This window comes from Lynx rufus, unplaced genomic scaffold (assembly GCF_022079265.1).
Source record: "Lynx rufus isolate CCGP_SWC_20201006 ecotype Redwood Valley unplaced genomic scaffold, mLynRuf1.p SCAF_29, whole genome shotgun sequence".
In the NCBI taxonomy this organism is placed as follows: domain Eukaryota; kingdom Metazoa; phylum Chordata; class Mammalia; order Carnivora; family Felidae; genus Lynx; species Lynx rufus.
Window position 1 is genome coordinate 8,259,717 of NW_025814844.1, and position 25,717 is coordinate 8,285,433.

A 25,717-nucleotide genomic window follows, 5' to 3' on the forward strand; every position below is an offset into this window, starting at 1 on the left:
AGCAGGCTCCATACCACCACAGAGCCCATCACGGGGCTTGAACTCATGACCGTGAGATCATGATCTGAGGTGAAATCAAGAGTCGGATGCTTAACCAGCTGAGCTACCCAGGCCCCTCAAAAGCCCCCATTCTTTCACCAGGCACATGGTGCCCTTAGACTGGTGGAACATAAGAATTCTTGGAACAACGTTTTTCTTTTTTTCTCTTTATTTTTATGGATAAATGCAACATACATATTATATTTAACAATGGAAGCCAAGACAAAAGAATTAATATTAACTTTTGCAACGGGAGACAACATAAAACATTGGCATTTCTTGTGACATTAAATCATTTTTTAATCAGATCACACAGTTTTAGAAAATAGTTGAAAAATGGCTGAAAGATTTGTTTTTAAATTAAGGTTATGTGTGTGTGTGAAACCATTTAAAATGTTTGAAAGAAACATTTTAATCCATGTCACACTATTTTTTATTAAGTGACATATTTATGGAAAATAGCTGAAAATGCCTGTCAGAAACTAGGAACTATTTAATCCCACAATATATATTCTTTTCAGGCATGTTAAACATTTGTGAAAAACAGTTGAAATATGCTTGATAGAAAGAAGGGAATTTCAATCTCATGTTGCTTTTCTGTCAAGTGCAATATGGGGAAAGCAGTTGAAAAATGCCGGAAAGCAGAGATGACTCTTAATTCCTACACTTGAAAACCTGCACTGCAACATGGTGAAACACACAAGACAATGACTAAGGGACACGAATTCTCTCAGAGTATACCACAGGTCACAGTTACAGAGTATTTTTGGCTTTAAAGCTTTTGCTAAAAAATATTTTACATCATCAAATGTGTATTATTAAATGCACATTGAAAGCTAACTGAAGTGACTTAAATAATAATAAGACTCAGGGACAGTTTGTAACAAAAACTGTTAAAGTCCATTAATTTTTTTCCCAAGAAAGGCAAGTGAGGTAGTTTATACTGTATACCCATTGTAATGAAATTAACATTCCAGTTTATTTGAAGATCACTGAATCCAAGAATCATATCCTCCAAGAGCTGTTAAACAAAGGGATCCTCTTCCACAGAATGCAGAAAACAATGAGCCAGCTCTAGGTTTATTTTCTGGGTAAGTGTCACTAAAATGTTAACTTCCTCTAATACTTTCCTGGATATTATTTTCCTAAGTGGGAAGCTAGTGAGAACTGAATCTAGAAGCCCGGGATCTGAGTCTTCTCTTGTTTGCAAACATACTACTCAATTTTACTGACTACTATAACTATTTTAAAACAACCCTTGAAAAAGCAAAAATAGTTTCAGTAATTATTTGACAGACATTTTTGAATTGTAATTGTAGAGGTTTGTTTATTCTTTAAGAATAAATTGAGTAAAAAGAACCTCTACTCATACAAAATTAGTCTGTATGTCTACTGGAAGTTCTCCTCAAATCAGTCAGTTATCCTAGGACAAAGAACAAAAGTTGTATCCAAAGATAGTGGTATTGACATGGCCTTCCATATCACATAGCTATTTGAAAGTTGTCACACATCCTTAAATACATTCAGGTGATTCATTTAAAGCTATTTACTCAGCTGAATCTTTGACATCTGACACCACACAAAGGGGGGTAAGAAACTCAGAAACTTACTGTTTTTCACCTGTCATCTGTTACCCACTTATTTCAAAATGATAAGTGGAGTAAATCTCAAAACGTTTAGAACTTATGTATAGGTTCTAATGTGTTTTCAATTCAAAGATAGGAAAATTCTCAAAAAATTAAATGAATACGATCCGTAAATCTATGTAAACACGGTAGAATTTAATGATTCTGAAATATAGGAAACAATAAGAAAAACCAGTCCCTGTTTTCATATGTACACGGAAGTATAAGATAGCTAATTTGAAGATTATCTTCCATGTGTGTGGGCATAAATTACCGCCATCTTATGTCCTGGAAGTTAGCAACTGCATAAAGTAAAATGTTTACTCCTGTAGTCTGAATTATAAAATGATAAGAGCATTTTTTTGGACTCTTGAAATTCATTATGTAAACTTGCATGCCATTGATTAGCCAACCATGGAAAACTGATGAAATGTAGGAATAAATAAAAACTGATAAAACGCATTTATCTCAAAATGGGTTTTCAGGCACAGGAAATAAAAATCCTCAAACAAATAAAATGAATGGATATTTGAGTTTTTTATAAAAATATAACAAAATATTAGTGGCCAGAAACACAATTATCTACATGGTGAATACAAACAATGTTTTAAGAGATATCAAGGCATAATGCAGCATATAAAAGATTTCTTCTATACATGGGCTTCAGTTATCATCACGTTACGTTTTGAGAATTGGTAAGTAGATGAAATGTCTTCTGTATCTGTGAGCAACTTTATTGTTTGAACTGCAAAAGAGAGTCATCTGGGCATTAAATCTCATTAAAATTGATACAAATTCATCAAAATCTCAATCTGTGGATTCTAATCCAAAGCATGCATGTGGGATAAATGAGATTTCTGTCCCCAATTCTACTGACCCTAGAAGAACTGTATCTGCAGTCTCAAGATGAAAGGCAGAGCCGTCTGACCCCTTGGCACATTTCAGATTTGCTCTCCATTAGCTCACGGAGAACTGTATGTCCTCACCAAGTGCCGGTCTGGAAAATGCCTCCACAGGATCTTCACAGTGAGACAGTTTCCAGCTCACCAAAACTGCATCTGATTTTAAAGCCTGAGGCTAGTCCACAGTGCTTGGCCATGTCTATGGTTGATGAACAGAAACAAAATATGCTTTTACAGCATATAAAATCTGGATATGACACTATTTTTCAGTATTCTTGGATAAAGAACAGTTGGATAAAGGCAGTTCTATATTTTTAAATTGGGGTGGCAGAAGTGACTATCTACAGTTGTGAAATATAAAAAATGATATGTTTGATCAGGAAAGGAAATCTGTGTCTGGCACAGAGAAAGCTATTCGTTGAGCACCAGAATCATGAGGAGAAAATAGTGGTTCTGTGACTATTAACCGCGCAGAAGGTCACGAAAGAATAAGGACACCCTCTTTCAGACTAACCTTTCTATACGGATCAGTGCTCATCAGAAAAGCTTTAAAATTATCAATTTTCAATAGTCCACGATAGAGAAATGGTCATTTGCACCAGAATGCTGATAGTCATAATACAGTACAACATACATAACAATACAGTGTTCCTTCAACAGGAGTTCGCCCTCCTCCAATTTGGGAGCAAGTCAGAGCATAAATATTGTATGCATAACTTTAGGAACCGATTCCCTTTGAAAAGTAGATCTGGATTATTTTACAGAGCAAAAATTATTGATATTTCTGGCATTCTTGTTCAAAAAGGTCCACCTATGTATATAACACAGGTATGAAAACAATTCTCTTCTACCTCTTGTCTTTGGTAGCATTTGCTACATAAAGAAGTGTTTCTTATCTCTAGGCATAGGGCCAAATTCATTTCTGATATGAAACCAAAGTACTAGAAATGATTAGAGTTCCACATACTAGATTGGCCTTTCTTCTGGAAGGATCGCATCATCTTTCCTTCACTCTTATCAAGGAATCATAGGAGAAAGCCCCAGCTCAAACAGCCAACCAGTGCCTCCTCCATGGTTCATGTTGACAACGCTGGGAGACACCACTTGGGCTGAGAAACACCAAGAGACTTATTGGAGCAAAGATGTCAAAAGTTGTCTTGTTTTTTTCCCTACCACATGCAGAATCTTCTTGGCATGTGATACATGATAGCTGCCATCCTGGAGGGTGTTTCAAAAACGTGGTTGGGGTTTAATCACCCACTCTGCTTGAGGATTGACATGATATACATCCAATATATAAGCATCTGGATCCAAGCAATGCTGCCCTAAAGGAAAGAGAAAATCAGAGGATGTTTTTGATGGTGCACACTTCTATGTGTGCATGTGCATGTGTGTGTTGGTAAGTTCGAATAAGGCTAATATCTCAACCAAAAGTAAGTAGATACATATTAAAATTTCCTTAGCAAGGCTAGTCGGCCTACCTTCTTGCTTCCTCTATCCCTTCTTTGTTTCTTTCTGACTGTGAAATACTTCACATAAATCCCATGCAAAATTGTGGAAAAACAGAGACATACCAACTACAGGCAAACTGTTCCCTAGACTCACCACATCAAGTAGGAAAATCTGGAAAGAACTTATTTAAGGTATAAACTGATCATTTATAAAATAATACACGTCCTCAAATGGTTTTACAGATAGTAACTTGACCAGGACTAGAAAAGATTAAAATTACGTTCATTTTAGGAACGGTCATTTTGTTTCTTTACTATGGATGCAATGCCCAAGAGCAGGAGACCTAGAAATGATAACAACAACAACAACGACAACAACAACAACAAATCATTCCATGAGGCAAATACATTTGAAAATCTTTATGTACAGTGTTTGAAATGTATACCAAATTCTCAAACAAAACTACCAACATTTGATTGCTTGCTTCATTCACTCATTCATTTATCAAATTGTTCTTGAAAGTTACTATATTCCGGGTACTATTCCAGGGGCTAGGGCTACAGAAATGCATCAGATAATCAAAAACACTTGCCCTCGGGGCACTTACATTCTCAAAGTGGTAAAAGGCAACCAGCAAACTAGCAAGCATAATATAAAGTAAGTCTGGCGGTGAGGAGAACATGAGAGAACAAAAAACCGGGAAGGCACACCTAGAGAGGGTGAAATCCTGGAAGGTCTCTTTGAGGTGACACAGAGGCCAACACCTCCAAGAGGTGAGGGAGGGAGAAATGAACACTCTAAAGGAGAGCATTCTGGGAAAAGAGCACATGCAAAGGCTCCATGGCAAATGTGCCTGGTGATGAGCTCTGCAAGGTTGGTGTTGAGTGGAAGTCTGGATAGAATATGAGAAGCATCTGCATGCTGGTGTATTTAAAGCGATGTGACGGATTGGGCTCACCAAGGAAGTAATATGTAGGTAAGAAGAGCTCTGAGGCCTGACCCCACAGCTTTCCACGTTGAAGGTTGAGAGGATGAGAAGTAGTGGGCAAAAGAGAGTCAGAAGGAGCCACCAGTGAAGTGGAATGAAACCCAGAAGCTTAGGTCGTCCTTGAAACCAGGTGAAGAAAGTGTGTTTTCAAAGGGAAAGATCAACTCAGCAGGCAGTTATCAAGACAGACGAAAGACTGGATTTCACAACATAAGAGTTCTCCGGTGGCCTCAACAAGAGAGCAATTTGGGTGAAGTGTTGCGGGGTAACGCTTGCCTGGAGTGGTTTCAAGAGAGAACAAGAGGGAGAAATTGGAGGACAGACAACAGCTTTAAGGAGTTTTTGCTGTAAAGTGGAACACTGAAATGGAAGTGGGCTGGAAGGGGGTCAAGAGAGATTTTTGGAAATTTCTCTTCACAAAACTGTTCATGCAGTTGGAAATAATGCAGCTGGGAGGGAAAAGTTGATGGTGCAGGAGAATGGGGGACTGGAGCAAGGCTCCGAGTGGCAGGCGGGGACACGAAGCGAGGTACACACAGAGGTGCTGGCCTTCAGTGGAAGCACCGGTCGTTCATCCAGGCTGTGCAGGGTGCAAGCAGAAGACATGGACGAAGGGGAAGGTAAGGACACAGATGAAAGCAGAGGGTATTTCCCTTTGATTCCTTTTTGCTCCCTCTCAGGGAAACAAGAAGAACGAACCCGGGTTGAGGGTGAAACCAGGAAAGTTCAACAAAAAGGGTGTCACGATTTCAAAGTTCCATGATGTTTCTCTGTTTTGCAGGGATCTCTAGGAAGAGACTTGCCAACTCTGAGGCACATTGAAAAGACCCACAAGTCTACTTCATGTCAACTGGAATATTCACATGTAAAATTTGGGTATATTTTAGGAAATTCATACAAGTGTTCTCACATGAGATTAAAAAATCAGAATCTTACTGATTTTGAATTTGTAATCTAAGAAACCGGTAAAATGTGCTGTTACAATAATAGCATCACATTTCTTTTAGAGTAATCAGAGAATTTAGGAGTAAAGACCGTTAGAGAATGCTTACCTATATTTCCTCCAATTTCATATAACCGTTGGTTCTGAATCTTAATGCATTCTGACGAACCATAACTGAAAAAAAAGAAGGCAATGTAATTTTAACCCTGTTCTATGATCTGAGGTAAATCTGTGGATTAAATAACCATGGCAACAAACAATTCCTTCTGCCTTGAGTGAAATACACCCACAAATCATTATTACAATTGAAGTTATGATAAAAACTTATTATTATTATTATTATTATTATTATTATTATTTTACTTGTTTGACACAGACGAACATTCAAGGCACAGAAAGGATGGGACTATCTCAAACCAAGACGGATGCTGCTGTCCCCTGCAGCAACCTGGAGCCCATTCTGTCCCCAACTGACAGCTTCATTTAAGAGAGTAAACTGTTAGAGACACGCCAAGGCTGGCTAAGGAGCAGCTGGATGTTTCATATTGCCTTGTCATGGGTCACATTACTCTCGGTTCGAAAGAAGTCAGGTTTCATTTCTCTTTTTGCCAGAAACTGAATGGGATTCTCTCCTCTGTCCATGCCATGTTTCTAAACTTGCCTAAAGCTTTTCAGACTGTCTAATGTTGACTTCATTGCATGTTTCTGCTCTATGGTGAAAGCAAGTCAGAGAAAATAATTGCCCAGTTTAATTTCAGCATCCTGGAATACTGCAGTAGAAAAGTCTAGAAAGACCATTGCTGATCTCCACCTACATGAGGAATGACTTTCAGCTTGGTTTCTTCAAAAAGATTGCCTTCAGCTCTTTGTGAGGAAGAAAGATGTGTGGCCTATTTTATTGTTTACTTAAACATTTTGAGATAATTGTAGATTTGCATGTAGTTTTAAGAAATTATACAGGTAGATCCTGTCTACCCTTTACCCAGTTTCCCCCAATAATAACATTTTGCAAAACTCTAGTTTGCTACCACAACCAGAATGTCAACACTGATTCAGTTAAGATACAGGATATTTCCATCATCACTAGATCTCTACCTTTTACAGTCCCACTCACTACCCTCTCCATCATTACTACGCTCATCCCTTGTCCCTAGTAATGTCTACTCGATTCTACATTTTCTAGAAGCTTCTAATTTCAAAAATGTTACACAGAGTAAATGGAAACAGAGTACAGAGCTTTTTTTGTATTCGTTTTTCTTTTCTTTTTAAATATAACTTATTGTCAAGTTGGCTTACATTCTGTATGGGCTTTTTTTTCTAATCAGCATAAATCACTGGAGACTCACCCAAGGTGTTGCATTTTATTGATGAGTAGCATGCCATGGTATGGATGTACCAGTTTGTTTTTCACCTGTTGAAGAACATCTGGTTTTCTTCCCCCAGTTTTTTACTATTTTAAATAAAGTTGCTATAAGCATTTGTGTTCAGGTTTTTGTGTGAATATTATCTTCATTTCTTTGAGCTAAATTCTCAGGAGTGTGCAAGCTGGATCACACGGTAGTTGCATATTTAGTTTTATGAAAAACTGTCAAACTGTTTTACAGAGCAACTATAGCCTTTTACATTCTCACCACCAATGTAGGAGTGATCCGGTTTCTCTGTATCTTTGCCAGTATTTGATGTCATCGTTATTTTTTATTTTAGCCATTCTCAGATGGTTTAATGACAGTCCTTGTGGCTCTGCATTTCCCTAATGGCTACTGAACATGTTTTCATGTGCATATTTGTATCCATATATCCTCTTTAGTGAAATATCTGTTCACATCTTTTGCTCATTTTTAATTTGGATATTTTTATTGTTGAGTATTGAGTGTTCTCTATATATTCTAGAAACTAGTCATTTGCTGGATATAAGGTCTGTATACATCCTTAGTTTGTCTTTTCAACCATTTCACTGAGTCAGTATATAAGTTTTCAGTTTTGAAAGATGTCCAATTTATGGATCATGCTTTTGATATCAACTTTAAGAACTCTTTACTAGCCCTACATCACAGAGGTTTTCTCCTGTTATTTTCTAAAAGTTTTATAGTTCTACATTTTAAATTTAAATATGCACTATGGGTTAATTTCTTTTCTTTCTTTCTTTTTTGTCTACAGATATTCAACTGCTAGAGCACCATTTATCATTTGTTGAAAAGGCTGTCCTTCAGCCATTGAATTGCTTTTGTACTTTTGTCAAAAATCAGTTATTAGAATAGTCACATTCATAGAGACAGAAAGTAGAAGAACAGTTACCAGTGCTTGGGAGAGGGAGAAATGAAGAGTTATTGTTTAATGGGGACAGAGTCTGAGTGCGGGATGATAAAATCTTTCTGGAGACGGATGGTGGTAATGACTGTGTAACAATGTAAATGTACTTAATACCATTGGAATGTACACTTAAAATTATAAACTTTATGTTATGTGCATTTTTATTTCTTCCTTTAAAATCTGTATGCCTGCTTGCCCACCCACCCTTCCGTCATTCTTCCCTTCTCCCTTCCTTCCTCCTTCCCTCCCTGGCTTTCTCTCCTCCTCTCCCCTCTCTGCCCCTCTCCCCTCCCCTCCCTCCCTCCCTCCCTTCCTTACCTTCCTTTCTCTTTCCTTATATTGAGTGGCTTCATCCTCCAATAGTATGTTGAACACAAGTTACAAGTAGTGTTTTTTTTTTTTTTAAGTAATTTTCTTGATCTTGGAAGGAAAGCATTCAATCTTTCATCATTAAGTATGAGGTTCGTTATAGGTTTTTATAGATGGTAGTTATCAAGTTGAGGAAGTTCTTCCCTTTTGCTAGTTCACTGAGAGTTTTTATCATGAATGGGTATTGGATTTTGTCAAATGTTTTTTTTCTGTATCAGTTAATATGATCTATGATTTTTCTCCAATCTGAGGATGGATTACATTACTTTCTGAATATTGACCTAAACTGAAATGAATCCCACTTGGTCATGGTGAGTAACTCCTTTCATATATGTTGGATTAGATTTGCTCATGGTTTGCCTAGGACTTTTATCTCTAAGTTCATGAGAGATATTGGTCTGCAGTGTTTGTTTGTTTATTGTCTTTGGTGTCAAGTCAACACTAGTTTCATAATATGAGTTAGGTAGTGTCCCTTCTTCTCTTCTATTTTCTGAAAAAGAATGTGCTAAATTGCTGTGAATTCTTTAAACATCTGCTAGAATTCTCCAGTGAAACCATCTGGGCTTGGAGATTTCTTATTTGGGGAAACTTTTAAATTAAAAATTCAGGGGTGCTTGGGTGGCTCAGTCGGTTAAGTGTCTGACTTCAGCTCAGGTCATGATCTCACTGTTGGCAGGTTCAAGCCCCATGTCAGGCTCTGCGCTGACAGCCTGGAGCCTGCTTCAGATCCTGTCCCCCTCTCTCTCTGCACCTCCCCCCTCACTCTCTCTCTCTCTCTCTCTCTCTTGAAAATAAATGTTAAAAAACAAACAAATTAATTAATTAAAAATTCAATTTCTTTAATGGCCTCAAAACTATTTCATCTTGGTTGTGTTTTGGTAATCTGTAGTCTTAGAAGAACTGGTCCATTTCTTTTAAGTTTTCAATTTTGAGCATATAGGTTGTTTATAATATTTTCATATTATCCTTTTAAGGGAAATATTACATACAGTGATATTTTTTGCTTTAAAATTAGTGATTTTTTTTGCTTTTCATTTCTAGAAGTTTATCAATTTTATTGTTTCTTAAAAGAACCAGCTTTTTGTTTCACTGATCTCTATCATTTTCCTGTTTTCAATTTCACTGATTTCTGTTCTTCTATCACTTCCTTCATTTTGTGTTTATTTTGCTCTTATTTTTCTAGTTTCTTGAGGTAGAAACTTACTTGATTATTCTGAGATCGCGCCCTCTTTTTTTTTTTTTTAATTTTTTTTCAACGTTTTTTATTTATTTTTGGGACAGAGAGAGACAGAGCATGAACGGGGGAGGGGCAGAGAGAGAGGGAGACACAGAATCGGAAACAGGCTCCAGGCTCTGAGCCATCAGCCCAGAGCCTGACGCGGGGCTTGAACTCACGGACTGCGAGATCGTGACCTGGCTGAAGTCGGACACTCAACCGACTGCGCCACCCAGGCGCCCCACTCTCGCCCTCTTTTTTAATGCAAGCATTTACTGCTATACATTTTTCTCTCAGCATGGCTTTAGCTGCACTGTTTGGTAAGCTGCAGTTTTATTTTCAATCTATGTACTTTAAAAAAATCTCCTTTAACACTTCCTCTTTGACCTGTGGAGTTTTTACAAGTGTGTGGTTTAATTTTTAAGTATTTAGAGATTTTCACGTTGTCCTAATGTTACTGACATCTAGTTTGATTCCTTTGTGGACAGAAAAGATACCTTGTATGATTTAAATTATTTTAAATTTACTGAGGTTTGTGTTATGGCCCATGATATGGTCTTTTATAATTACACCTTGATTTATTTACAGAATTTTTAAATATACTACTTTGTATTTTGTGTGTGTGTGTGTGTGTGTATGTGTGTGTGTGTGTGTGTGTGTGTGTGTGTGTGGTTTCTCAGGCATTACAATACACATATGTAACTTATCATGGTCTACTGGGATTGAGGTTTTACTACTTTTAGTGATGTGTAGAAACCTACTTCTGTCAGTTCTCTTTATCTTCATACTTTAAGAATAAACATTTAATTCTATTTATTCTTAGTTCTTTGAATTAAAAATAACATAAGTTAAAGGAAGAAGACCACTAATGCATATATTATTTCATTTTTAAAACAGAAAGATAATCCTGATATTCTAGCATAACTAAACTTTACCTATTTACTTTGAAATTACTTTACCATTAATAACCAGTAAGTAGTTCTCCTAATTGGTAGAACCCTAACAAATTTTACAAATAAACCTAATTTTAGAACTTTTAGATTTACTTAAAAATTGTGAAAATAGTATAGACAGTTCCATATTCCCCACACCTGGTTCCCCCTATTATTAACATCTAACATTAATATGGTACATTTGTCACAACTAATGAATATAATACATTGTTATTAACCAAAGTTCATATTTCATTCAGATTTTCCTAGTTTTTACCTAGTATCTGTTTTCTGTTCCAGAGACCCACCCAGAGTATTGCAATATATTTAGTAATTATAGTTGGTTGAATAGTGTCCTTTCCAAAATTAATGTCCACCTGGATCTTTAAGAATGTGACTTTATTTGAATACAGGGTATTTGCTGATGTAATCACTTAAGAATCTTGGGATGAAATCATCCTGGATTCAGAAGATGCCCTAAAATCCACTGAGTCTTTACTAAGAAGGGAAGAAGACACAGAGAAACATAGGGAAGAGGATGATATGAAGATGGAGAGATTGAAGTGATACGTCTATAAGCCATGGAATGCCAAGGATGCTGGCAACCACCAGAAGCTAGGAGAGAGGCATGAGAAAGACTCTCCCTCAGAGCCTCCAGAAGGAACCAACCCTGCGGACATATTTGTTCAGACTTCTGGCCTCCTGAACTGAGAGAATACATTTTCTGTTGTTTTAAGCCAGAAGGCTGAGGTTATTTGTTATGCAAATACTGGGAAACTAATACCTAGTCATGTCTCGTTAGGCTCCTCTTGATTCAGTTTCTCACCTCTGTCTTGTTTTTGACATCCAAGACATCCTGTCTTGTTTCAGGAAGACACATCAGGTATTTTGTAGAACATTTCTAAGTTGGGATTTATCTGATGTTTTTCTCATGTTTAGGCTGAAGTTATATGTTCTTGGGAGGAAAGCAACAGATGTAAAGTGCCATTTTCATCATTTCTTATCAAGGGTACATACTATGAGCATGACTTAGCATAGTTGATGTTAATCTTGGTCACCTGGCTGAGGTCAGATTTCATGACTAAGAAGTTGTTCTTTTTCTCTCTTTACATACTGCAATCTTTGGAAGGAAGTCACAATGCAGACAATAAGGGGTGCTGAGCCTAAACCCTTCTTAAATGTAATTACCTTAAATATGTCCTCTACCTACACTGAGCAGCATATCAGATGTAAAAGTTTTTGCTTCAACCATTAAATATGATTTAAGAAATGCATAACGAGTAGGATAATCTCTTACATTTACTACTGTTTACCTATTCTGATGTTCTCTTTTCCTTTCTGATGCTCCAAGCCTTTGTTAACATTTTCTTTCTATTTAGAGAACTTCCTTTAACCATTCTTTATGGTAAGTGTGAAAAATCTTAGTTCGGCTTCACCCAAGAATGTCGTTTCCCCTTCATTCTGGAAGGGTATTTTTTGCAGGACTTAGAATTCAAGGTTGACAGTATTTGCTTTCAGTACTTGGAAAAATGTTATGCCACTTCCATCTGGCCTCTAGGGTTTCAGATAAGAAATCTGCTGTCATTGGAATTGGTGTTCCCTATAAGAAAGCCATTGCTTCTCTCTGAATACTTTCAAGGTTTTTTTCTTTGTCTTTAATCTTTACAAGTTTAATTACATTGTTGTGCCAAGGATTTCCTTTGGTTTGTCTTATTTGGGTTCACTTAGTTTCTGGAATATGTCAGTTTACACCTTTTGCTAATTTGGAATGTTATCAGCCACTGTTTATTCAAATACTTTTTCCGTTCCTCTCTGTTTTCTCTACTTTCGGTGCTGCAATGATGCGAATTGTTAGCTTTCTTATTATAGTCCATGGATCCCTGAGACTATATTCATTTTTTTAGGTCTGTCTTCTTTGTTCAGAATAAATAATACTAGTGATATGTCCTCAAGTTTACTGATTATATCCTCTGTCAATTCCACTCTACTATTGAGCCCAGCGAGCGAGTTTTTATTTTAGTGATTCTATTTTTCAGTTCTATAATTTTCATTACATTCTCTTTATAACTTCTATTTGTTTGCTGAGGTTTTCTATTTTTTCATTTTATTCAAGAGAATCATAGTTGCTTGTGGAAGCCTTTTTTTTTTCCTTTGAGATGGCTACTGTAAAATTCTTGTCAGATTAATTCAGACATCTGATTCCATTTAGCACCAGCATTTGTCAATTGTCTTTTCTCATTCCTATTGTGATTTTCCTGGGTTTAGGTATAATGAGTGATTCTGTACCATACTGCAGACACTTTTGATATTATGAGACTCTGGATCTTATTTAATCATCATTTTTGGCAGGCAGTCCTGTTGAAGTATAGCACAAGGTCTGGGTGGGTGTGTATGTTCAGCTTTTTGCTGGGCCCCACTGACACCTGCCCAGTGAAAGTGGGACACCAACTGGCACCGTTCTGCTGCCTCTGATTGAGGGTGTAAGATCAGCCGCCTGCTGGGCTCTGCTGCCACCAGGGAGGGGAAACAGAAGGCTGCCTCAAGCTGCTTTGCTGCTGCCGGGTGAGGGTAAAGCTCAGCTTATCGTTGGGCCATACTGACTCTGAGGGTGGGGTGAAGCTGGGGGATACTGTCTGCCTCGCACAGACTCGTCAGGTCTCCCCGCTGCTGGGTGGAGGTGCTGACACTAACGTGGCTGGGATCTGGATCACTAAGGGATTCTGCTGGGTGGGGCATGCACATCAGTGGCCTGCTTGGTCCCACTGAGACCACAGGCGTGATGGTGTGCTCTTCCAGTTCCTGTTTGGTTGGAGTAGGGTAGGTACTGCCAGAATGGTGCTTTGTGGTTAGACCACCCTCTCCCCAGTCCTTTGGCTGGGAGCAGGCTCTTCTTGGAACTCTTTTATTGTCTGCGTCTGTGCCACGTTGGAGGTTTCTGCAGTTCCTGCCTGGATATGTGGCAGGCAATAAGGAAACCCAAGAATTCACCGCCATGTTGTTTCAGAGGCCCGATGTCCTTAGGTGGTCAGCACTCGTTTTTCTACCTTTCAGTGTCTTCCTACACTTGTCGTTAGGTTATGTCCAAGGGTTTTCAGTCCTAAAAGGGAGGATCTGGGAGAAGGAGACTTCTCTCTTCTTTTTTTTACTTAAACAGAGCAGCCTCTAGTGAAACAGGCAAAAATGGGCCACTTTACAACTAAACTGAAATTGGCCACAGTTCTAACTGGTGAAGAAAATGGACTGGACAAAATCTGTTGAAGAAGTTCATACAAAGAATTTGCATCTGTCTGCAGTCACTGATTCTGACTTACTTTTGCCAGAAACATTTTCATTCTACAAAAGGTCTACGTGACAGCACAGAGGCAGTTTTGTCATGCATGTGACTAGGAATCTATTGTGTGTTCAAATCCCCCCAGTGGAATTTCAAGTCTTTCTATTACCATCTAGTGGTAACTACTTATGGTGTCTTCACAGTGAAGAGAAGTAAGTTTTTGGGGCTCCTGTTGGCCCCTATTATTTTCTTTTTTTATATAGTACATACATAATATGCACATATCCTACATAAAAACACTTGAAGAATTTTCACAAAGTGAACATACCATGTAACCAGCCCCCATAGTCCAAAAAAAGAACTTCTTAGAAGCCACTATCATGGCTTCTTGGTCACTATCCCTTCCACCCTTACAGAAAGCCACTAACCTGGCTTCTAATACTACAGGTTACTTCTACTGGCTACTCCTGTTTTTTTTTTTTTTAACTGAAATATTTCTATCAAGTTAGTCGATTCTTACACGTATGAAATATAATATAGAAAGATGCTTCATACTCTTTGCCCACTTTTCCCAAAATGGTAACAAAAATACAGTATAATGCTAGTTAGAATCCTGACATTGATACGATCCACCCATCTTCTTTAGATTTCCCATTTTACATGTACTCATTTGTACGCACGTGTGTACTAAGTTCAGTACAACTTGTACAGGTTCTTATCTACCACCAGAGTCAAGATACTGAGCAGCTCCAATATCTCCAGGTCCTTGTGTCACCCTTTTATGACCATACCCATCTCTCTCCCATGATCTGCCCTCCCCAACTTTTGGCAACTGCTAATCTACCCTCCATTTCTAAAATTTTGTCATTTCAAAATGCTATATAAATGGAGTGTTACGGTATGTAACCTTTCTCAACTGGCTTGTTCCCACCCTCAACATGGGTACTCCTTTTTAGTATGATTGGAAAGCTTCTCTTTAAGAACCTCCATCAGTTTTACTAGAAACCCTCAAACTGTACCTGCTGTCCAATGGACAGATTTAAACTAGTGCTTCTCATCTTTTAAAAACCTCAGGGCAAATGTTTATCCTTTAATAAGTATGCCTAGACAAAAATTATCCTGATTTATGGTGTTTCAAGATGACTTAGGGCAAATGAGGAAAGGATTTTTTTTTTTTGTAAATAGAATTCTGATCTCAAGATTAATTAGCAGTAGGTTTTAAGAAAGACAACAGCAATGATGCCCGTTCAACTACATAAGCTTTATGTATAGGCTTTATATATAGGCATATTGAAGCCCAGTGAAGCCTGGAATGGTATTCTAGGTATCTATAAAACTAACTTGCTATATTTTTTATTCTAATAGAAAGTAAACTCATTGAGTAAATGAAACCACCAAGATAGAAGCTATCTATTAAGAATTCTATTTGTAGAAATTTCTTCAAAAAATACCCCTCCCCAAAAGAAAAAGAAACAAACCAAACATTTCTGTTATCAACAACTCTATGGTCTACTTAATTTCTTTCTCTACTTTTCACTTACTCTATTGGTAAAGTCCCCAAAATAACAGGTTCTAATTTTTCAAAAAGGCCAAGTTTGTAAATGCCTGGGAGTTACTTATCTGATAAAAGATCATCTTCCTTGTACAGAGACCTATACTCACTTTTACTCACCTGTTCTCATATTGAAATTTTGCCAGTATGTCTTTGGCTTTGGTGTGACTATTGAGTTGAATGGCCATGGACACCTTAGAGAGAAGCGGAGCATGGACCCTTATGACTCCTTCCGGCACGTCAGACTGCCAATGAGGAAAAATTCGGTACATTCTGTCAAACTAGGATGAATATCGCTTTAATGATTGCACTTTAAAGATGTGAAAATCAGTGGCATTATGAATTAGGAAAACATGTAAATAAGACCAGTATTTAACCAGAATGAAACACTGCTTTCTTTTTAACAGGAGATTCACTAATGAGTAAACTTAACCTGGGATTTTACTTTTGTTACATACTTAAGGCACTTGCTATAGTCCCTTAAAATAATAAGACAAGTAACACTAGGTTATCACAAAATCTCATGTTTCTATCAGTTCATTTTGTGCCCTAAATAAGCTTACTTCAAGCAGGAGTCTGTATTTCAGTATATTTTAAGAAGAGTCACCTTCTGAAAAATTTGAGAATCAATTAGAGAATACAGCTTTTTAAAAATCCTTTTTCTTTAGTTAGTAACAATGATTGGCTGGCCCAAGTTGAATTCCAGATGGGGATTTAAAACTTGATCCCTCAAAGTGTGCTGATAACACTCTGAAGAGCAGGTGTGGACTGCTGAGCATCTCTGCTTTCATATGACAAGACTGGCCTGGAGACCTACCTTGGAGCTCTGATTAAATGAAATAGTCAGAGAATGGCACTTAGGTCTAATTAACATCAACTGATTTTTTTTCAGGACTGGAAAATTTCTTTTGTTTCAAAATTTGGAATGTTTTAAAACGAATTCTCCATCTAGATATGAATGGAAATAAATTTCTACCTGAGGATCTGGCTACTCTTTAGGCATTTTATCAATTTGAACATTCTCAAAAAATGGCATTGTTGATATAGAAAGTTTATGTTGAACTGACTCAATATATACCCTAGAATGAATATATTATGGAAGGAACACCAAGGATTGCTGGCATCACCAAAAGCTAGGAATGATGTCAGAAACAGGTCCTTCTCTCAAGGCCTTCAGAAGGAACCAACACAGCTGACACCCTGATTTCAGAATTTTAGTCTCCAGAACTGTGAGAGAATACATTTCAATTATTTTAAGCTGTTTAGTTTGTGGTGCTTTGTGACAACAGCACTAGGAAACTAATAGAAAATATTTTAAAATACAGTCAGTTCTTACGGTCCTTTTCTACTATTACCAGCAAGAACCAGGATGGCATGCCAGGGAATGGATGCTGAGAAAGTTGGACTTGGTGGGGGGAGGTGCAGAGCATCCCCAGAGTCTTGGAGTCAAGACTATACTCCTAAAACCCTCTCTTGGTCATTTCATGCCCTTCCTCTCCCAGCTCCCCAGAAGCCTCTGTAAGATAAATTCCACATTCCTGACATTACTGAACCTGTGATCATAATCACATTTTCCCTATTAATATTTATAGTATTCATACTTGCGTACAGAATGCCTAGCCATACATTTTGAGTCATAAGTTAGCATATTCTCTCCCTATACTATTCCTTCATGTGCCACATGAAATGCTAAGTCTGAAGGATGTTTCATGATCAAATTAAAAAAAAAGATATGGTACAGGGTGCCTGGGTGGCTGAGTCGGTTAAGCACCCGACTTCAGCTCAGGTCATCGTCTCACAGTCCGTGAGTTCGAGCCCCGCGTTGGGCTCTGGGCTGACAGCTTGGAGCCTGGAGCCTGCTTCAGATTCTGTGTCTCCCTTTCTCTCTGCCCCTCCCCCATTCATGCTCTGTCTCTCTCTGTCTCAAAAATAAATAAACATTTAAAAAAATTAAAAATAAATAAATAAAAATGATATGGTAAATATATCCAGAGAATATCATGTAGGGAGTTAATACTTAGGAAAGGAAATTACTTATTTTCTTACCATTCTTCTTGAAGAGGGTGATTTTTGTAGTACCTTTGAAGTCTTGGGGCTTATAACCTAAATAAAACACATTTAGTCCTCAGGATTAACATTAGGAAAACGAGCACATGCTGCTATTAGAAGTGTAAATTGTCACAGTCTTTATGGAAAATATTTGGGGAATATTTATCAAAGTATAAAATGACCCAACAATGTCACATCTGTAAGTTTATCCTACAAATATACTTCATTTGTGAGAAATAATGTCTATACAATTTTGTTCACTGATGCATAAATCTTAATAGCGAAAGGCTGGACATGATCTCACCTTTCACCAATATGAATTGCTTACATAAATTAAGTTACGTCTACAGGATATCATGCAAAAGAAGCAAAGAAGGCTTTGTGAACTGATATAGAATGAACACCATGATTTCTTAAGTCGGTATAGCAAGACAAAGGACAACATTTCATGTATATTACCGTTCATACTAAAAGGGGGAAGAACACTATTGAGAATTCAGCTCAGCTATCCATGGTGTTGCTGCCTTAGCATCCATCTTGTTTGGCCAAGCAGCCTGCAGTGACCTTAAATGGACAGTATTCCCTTGTGTAAGCCTATGCCCTAGATAACAGCCCATGGAGTCACAAGCAAATCATAGAGTGCTGTTATGACTTTCCCTGTAGCCCTTCTGATCAACAGTCTCCCCACCTCCCAAGGTTGTGCCCTTGTGTGAGCCTTAGATAAGACCATAGTGGGATTCACAAAAATCCCACTCTTTTGGTTTGAATTGACCAAATTGGCCTTAGCCTGGGAACCCCAAAGCATTGCACCCATCGACTCTAACCAAGGAATGTGCCCCAGGTGCTGTGGCTCAGTCTACTTCTTGCCTTGACATGCACTTACAGCTCCTTGGGGGCATGCTTTATACTTCCTCCAGAACCTCTGAGTAATAAACTTTTCTATTTCAATTTCTCTTATGGTTTGTTTTTGAGCTGTGATTCACCACCCAGTGCCTTTGTTCCACTTAACAAATGTTAATTTAACAACATCATAAGAAACATATATTTATATTTGCTTGCATGTGCATAGTGCTTCTTTGGAAGTATATATGCCTGCATATTCCTGGGCACACCCACCCTATCATGGTGACATGATAGTAAGCTCATGGAAGCTCATGGTAAGCTCATGGAATAGACTTCAGTAGCCACACAAAACAAAGAATTCAAACTTTACGAAATTAGCTCAGCAGAAAAGTAATTAAACAAAGCAACAACAGCTACAACAAGAAGCAAGAAACCCTGGGGAGGAGGGGAGAATCTTATTTCCAGAGTTGCCACATTATAATATTTAAAATGTCCATTCTGCAACAAAAAAATTATGAGACAGACAAAAAACATCAAGAAAACGTGGCCCACAGACAGGAAAAAAGGAGTTCCAAAAGTTTCAAAAGAAACTCCTTTAGGAAACCCAGACAATAGACTTGCTAGAAAGAGCCTTTAAATCAGATATTTTAAATATGTTCAAAGAACTAACGGAAACCATGTTTAAAGAACGAAAGGAACCATGAGAACCATATCTCACCAGATTGGGAATATCAAAAAACAAACAGAAATTATAAATAAGGAATCAAATGGAAATTCTGGACTGAAAAGTCCAACTGAAATAAAATATCCACTAGAGGAGCTCAACAGCAGATTTAAGGATGCAGAAGTAAAAAATCAGTAAATCTGAAGATACGTCCATTGACACTATCCAGTCTGTGGAACAGGAACTAAAAATGAAAAAAATAAACAAAACCTAAGAAGAATTATAGGATAACATCCACCATGAAGTGCACCAACACATACATAATTAAGAGTCCCAGAAGAAGAAAAGGAGCAGAGAATATTTGAAATAATAATGGCTGAAAACTCCCCAAATTTGCTGATAGACATTCATCTATCGATTCAAAAAGCTCAACAAACTCCAAATTGGATAAATGCAAAGAGATCCACAGGAAAATACATCATCATCAAATTGCCAAAAGACAAAGAACCTTGAAAGCAGCAAGGGAAAAGCAGCTCAATACACACAAGAGATTTTCAGTAAGATTAACAGTGATTTCCCAGCAAAAATCACGAAAGTCAGAAGACAATGGGATAACACACTCAAAGTGCTGAAAGAAAAAAAAAAGCTGTCAAGCAATATTTTCTCTGGCAAAACAATACTTAAAAATTAAGAAGAGGCCTTCTAGATGCCATCCCCCGAGAGCTGCCTGTGTTGCCCACCCATGGTCAACCCCTCCATGTTCTTTAATATTGATGTTGCAATGTTTTTCCTTTGAGCTGTTCCAAATTCAACAGAAAACTTTCATGCTCTGAGCACTGGGGAGAAAAGATCAGGTTACAAAGGTTCCAGCTTTCACAGATTATTTTGGGATTTATGTGCCAGCGTGGTGGCTTCCCGTGCCATAATGGCACTGTCAGCAAGTCTACCTATGGGGAGAAATTTGATGATGAGAATTTTATCCTGAAGCACACTGGTCCTGGCATCCTGTCCATGGCAAATGCTGGACCCAACACAAAGGGCTCCCAGTTTTTCATCCGCACCATGAAGACTGAGTGGCAAGCATAAGGTGGAAGAGGGCATGAACTCTGTGGAAGTCCCAGAGCACTGTGGGTCCAGGAATGGCAACACCAGCAAAATCATCACCACTGTTGACTATAGGCACATCTAATAAATCTGACTTATGTTTTGTCTGAACCACCAGACCATTCCTTCTGTAGCTCAGAAGAGCACCCCTTAACCCCATCTGTTTAAAACAGCCTATGATCTTTGTGCTCTTGACACAGTTCTTTAGCTTCCATATTTTCCTTATCCCCCTCTAAGTCCAGCTGATTTACAAAGTTAAGTTTATGATTATTAAATAAAAACTAAACAATCAAAAAATGAAGAAGAAATTAAGACATTCAAAGATAAATAAAAGCATTCCTAGTAGTACTGCCCTAAAAGAAATGTTAAGATAATCAGTCCTTCAGGCTGAGATTAAGGAACACTAGATAGTAACTTGAATCCGTGTGAAGAAATAAAGAACACCAGTAAAGAAAACTAGGTAGGTAAATATAAAAGGAAGCATTAATGTATTTTTAAAAACTCCGATTTTTTTCTATCTAATTTAAAAGAAAAGTGCATAAAGCAATAATTATAAATCTGTGTTGATGGGCACACAATTTGTAAACATGCAACTTGCGGCAAAAGCAGCATAATGTAGGAGATATAGAGGTCTCTAGGGAGAGTATTTATATACTATTGAATTGAAGGTGAAATTAATATGAACTAGATTGCTACAAATTAAAATGGTACTTGTAATTCCCAAGGCAACCACTCAGGAGATAATTCAAAAATGTGTAGTAGAAGAAATAATTGTTTCTTTCAACAAAAATATATAGTAAAATAGTTTAAGTAGTATATTAGGAAACACTTATACACAAATGAAGGCAGTAATGGAGGAATTGTGGAACAAAAATCATATAAAACATACAGCAAAAAAAACCCCACAAAGAATTGAAAGGATAAATAGTTCTGCAACAGCTAGAGACTTCAATACCTCACTTTCAATAACAGAAGAACTAGGCAGAAGATCAGAAAGAAAACAGAAACCTTCATCTAGACATAACAGACATCTATAGAACACTAGCAACAGCAGAATCTGTTTTTCTAAAGTACACATAGAACAGTTTTCAGGATAGACAAAATGTTTTTCAGGCCATAAATCTCAGTGAATTTAAAACTACCAAATTAATATAAAGTATATTCTCCACCCACAATGGAATTAAATTAGAATTCAGTAACAGAAGGTAATCTAGGAAATTCACAAACGTGTGGAAACTATACCGTACTCTTAAATAATGAATGGGTCAAAGGAAAATTAGAAAGTACTTTGAGATGGACAAAAATGATACACAATATACCAAAACATATTGGATAGAACGAGAGTAGTTCTCAGAGGAATATTTATAGATGTAAATGTCTACACTGAAAAAGAAAGAGCTCAAGTCAATAATCTAACTTTCTATAGTAAGAAACTAAAGAAAAAGGACAACTAAACTCAAACAAGCTTAAGAAAATAAATAATAAAGATCAGAATTTTAATAAGGAATAGAGAATAGAAAAACAAGAAAATCAATGGAACAAAAGCTGACCCTTAAAAAAAATCAATAAAATGGACAACCCTTTAGCTAGACTGATGGTGTAAAAAAGAATGAAGATTCAAATTATTACTCCAGCATATAAGCAGGGACATTACCACCAACTTTAGAGAAATAAAAAGAATTATAAGGGAACACCATGAACAACTTAGATGCTAATAAATTATATGCCAACAAATTAGATAATGTGGATGAAATAGACAAAATCCTAGAAACACACAAACTCTCAATACTGGCTCAAGAAGAAATAGTAAATCTGAATAGAGTTATAGCCAAGTAAAAAGATTGAGTCAGTACTCAAAAAAATTCCTACAAAGAAAAGTCCAGGACCAGATGTTTTCACTGGTAGGTTCTACTGTAACACCAATCATTCATTCTTAAACCCTTCTAAAAAACAGAAGGGGGGGGGCGGGAGGGGGTGCCTGGGTGGCTCACTTGGTTAAACGTCTGACTTCGGCTCAGGTCATGATCTCACAGCTTGTGAGTTCAAGCCCCACTATGGGCTCTGTGCTGACAGCTCAGAGCCTGGAGCCTGCTTCGGATTCTGTGTCTCCCTGTCTCTGCCTCTCCCCTGCTCGTGCTCTTTCTCTGTATCTGTCTGTCTCTCTCTCCCTTAAAAATAAATAAACATCATGGGGTGTGCCTGGCTGGCTCAGTTGGTTCAGCATCCAACTTCAGCTCAGGTCATGATCTGGTTCGTGAGTTCAAGCCCTGCATTGGGCTCTGTGCTGATAGCTCAGAGCCTGGAGCCTGCTTCGGATTCTGTGTCTCCCTCTCTCTGCCCCTCCCCTGCTCGTGCTCTTTCTCTGTATCTGTCTCTCTCTCTCTTAAAAATAAATAAACATCATGGGGTGTGCCTGGCTGGCTTGGTTGGTTCAGCATCCAACTTCAGCTCAGGTCATGATCTGGTTCGTGAGTTCAAGCCCTGCATTGGGCTCTGTGCTGACAGCTCAGAGCCTGGAGCCTGCTTCAGATTCTGTGTCTCCCTCTCTCTCTGCCCTTCCCCCGCTTGTGCTCTGTCTCTTTCTTTCTCAAAAATAAACATTAAATTTTTTTAAATAAATATTTTTTAAAAATTAAAAAAAATAGAAGATGGAGCACTTCCTAACTCATTCTAAAGGCTAGTATTTCCCTGATACCAAAGTCAGACAAAGACATGACAAGAAATTAAAACTATAGATCAAGATCCCTTATGAATGTTGATGTAAAAATCCTCAAGCAACCTGTCTAGTAGCATATTAAAAGGACTGTATACCTTGACCAAGTAGGATTTATCCCAAGAATGCAGGATTAGTTCAATAAATGAAAACCAGTAAGTGTAATACATCATATTAATAGAATGAAGAGAAAAAACCCAATGATCATCTCAACAGATGAAGAAGAAGCATTTGACAAAATCAAACACCTTTTGATGGTAAAAACACCCAACAAATTAAGAACAGAGTTTTCTTGAAGCCCATCCATGTTACCACAAATGGCAAGATTTTGAGGGCATCATGCTAAGTGAGATAAGTCAGACAGAGAAAGACAAATACTGTATGATCTCTCTTACATTTGGAATCTCTAGTTCATAGATACAGAGAATGGACTGGTAGTTGCTGAGGTGGGGAATGGGGTACAAGAAGGAGAAATGGGTGAACTGTTTTTTGTTTTTGTTTTTTAAACTACATAAATTGAATTTTAAAAATGTAAGAAAAAAAAAGAATGGAATTTTCTCAAACCAATAAAGGCAATCTATGAAAAACCCACATACAACATCATACTTAATGATGAAAGACTGGGCTTTCCCCTTAAGATCAGAAAAAAAACAATGATCTCTGCTCTTGTCTTCTTATTTAATATTCTACTGGAGTTCTAGCCGGGATAATTAAGCAAGAAAAATAAAAGGCACAAAGACTGAGAAGAAAGAAGGAAAATTATCTCTATTCACAGATAACATGACCTTATATGTAGAAATCCTAAAGAATTAATAGACATAAAACCAAACTTTTAGAGCCAGTAAATGAGTTTAGCAAAACTGCAGAATACAAGATCAATATACAAATATCAGTTGTATTTCCATACACAAACAATTAGCCATCCTAAAATGAAATTAAGAAAAACAATGCCAAGGACACCTCGGTGGCTCAGTTAAGTGTCCGACTTCGGCTCAGGTCATGATCTCGCGGTTTGTGGGTTCAAGCCCGGCATTGGGCTCTATGCTGACAGCTCAGAGACTGGAGCCTGCTGCAGATTCTGTGTCTCCTTCTCTCTCTGCCCCTCCCCTGCTCATGCTCTGTCTCTCTCTCTCTCAAAAATAAATAAACATTAAAAACAGAAAAAGAAAACAATTCCATTTGCAATAGTACCAAAAAGAATAAAATACTTAGGAATAAATGTAATCCAGAAAGTGTAAGACTTATATATCGAAAACCATAAAACATTGTTAAAATAAATTATAGAAAACCTAATAAATGGAAAGATAACCCATTTTCATGGGCTGGAAAATGTAATATTATTAAGATGGCAATATTTCTCAAATCGATCTACATATTCAATGAATCTCTATCAAAATCCCAACTACTGTTGTTTTTTTCTTCCAGAAATGAGAAAACTGATCCTAAACCTGATATGGAAATTAGGGGACCCCAAATAACAAAAGTTATTTAAAAGAAAAAGTTGGAACTCTTAATTTTCAATTTCAAATCTTAAAACAAAGCTACAGTAATCAAAACAGTGTGTTGTTGGCATAAGGAGAGACATATAGATAAATGTAACAGAAGTAAGAGTCTGGAAATAACTACTACATCTATGGTCAATTTTCAAATGGTCAAGACCATTTGTTGGGGGAAAGATTCGTCTTTTTAACAAAAGATGCTGAGATACTGGATAGCTACATGCAAAAGAAAGAACTTGTATACTCCTACTTCATACTACAAATAACTCAAAATGGAAGAAAGATGTAAATGTGAAAACTAAAACTAGAAAATTCCTGGAAGAACACAAAGAGTTCAAATCTTCATGACCTTAGATTTGACAAAGGATTGTTTGATATGACAACAAAAACATGACCATCAAAAGAAATAGTAGATAAATTATACTTCATCATGACTAAAAACCTTTGTGCATCAAGGGACACAAACAAGAAATTGAGAAGACAACCCATGGAAGGGGAAATAATATTTTCCAATCATACATCTGATAAGGGACTTGTATCTAGAATATATGAAGAACCCCTACAACTTAATAGTAAAAGGACAACCGAATCAAAAATTGGGGAAGAAGCTAAATAGACTTCTCCAAGGAAGATCCACAAATGGCCAACAGGCACATGAAAAGACGCTCAACATCATTAGTTTTCAGGGAAATGAAAATCAAAACCACAATGAGGTACCACTCTATGCCACTAGGATGGCTAGAATAAAACTTTCTGATAATAAGTTTTTGTGAAGATATGGAAAAATCTAAATCCTCACACACTACTGGTCAAAATGTAAAAATGGGGCAGTTGCTTTGGAAAACAGTCTGGCAGTTCCTCAGATGACTCAACATAGAGTTGCTTTATTACCCAGCATACACCCAAGAGAAGTAAAAACATATGTCCACATATAAACTTAAAAATGTTTGTAGCAGCATTATTCATAATAAGCAAACAGTATAATCAACCCAAGTGTCCATCAATAAATGAATGGATAAAAAGATATGTGGAAATCCATATAATGGAATACTGTTTGGCCATGGTTCATGGATGAACCATGAAATATAATGCTAAAGAAAATATACCAGTCACAGAAGACCACATATTATATGACTTAATTCATTAAAAGTCCCAAATAGGGAACTGTATAGAGACAGAAAGTGGATAAGCTGTTGCTTAGGACTGGCAGGAGGAAATGGTAGAGGTGTGCCTAGGGCGATGATAG

The 25,717-nt window shown here is 37.3% G+C and overlaps 1 protein-coding gene across 6 annotated transcripts in view; it reads right to left on the reverse strand.

The window, feature by feature from the left end:
* Positions 1-433: 433 nt before the first annotated feature.
* Positions 434-25,717, reverse strand: part of ARHGAP28 (Rho GTPase activating protein 28) — a 197,163-nt gene continuing 171,879 nt past the window's right edge. For 5 of the 6 annotated variants that reach the window (XM_047090292.1, XM_047090294.1, XM_047090293.1 and 2 more), the window contains 4 exons: positions 17,646-17,702; positions 15,720-15,880; positions 6,059-6,123; positions 434-3,891 (listed from right to left, as the gene is read on the reverse strand). In XM_047090292.1, the coding sequence (XP_046946248.1) occupies positions 3,797-3,891; positions 6,059-6,123; positions 15,720-15,880; positions 17,646-17,702 (378 nt within the window). In that variant the 3' untranslated portion in view covers positions 434-3,796. The remainder of the gene's footprint in view (positions 3,892-6,058; positions 6,124-15,719; positions 15,881-17,645; positions 17,703-25,717) is intronic. The other variant, XM_047090291.1, reaches the window with a different exon arrangement.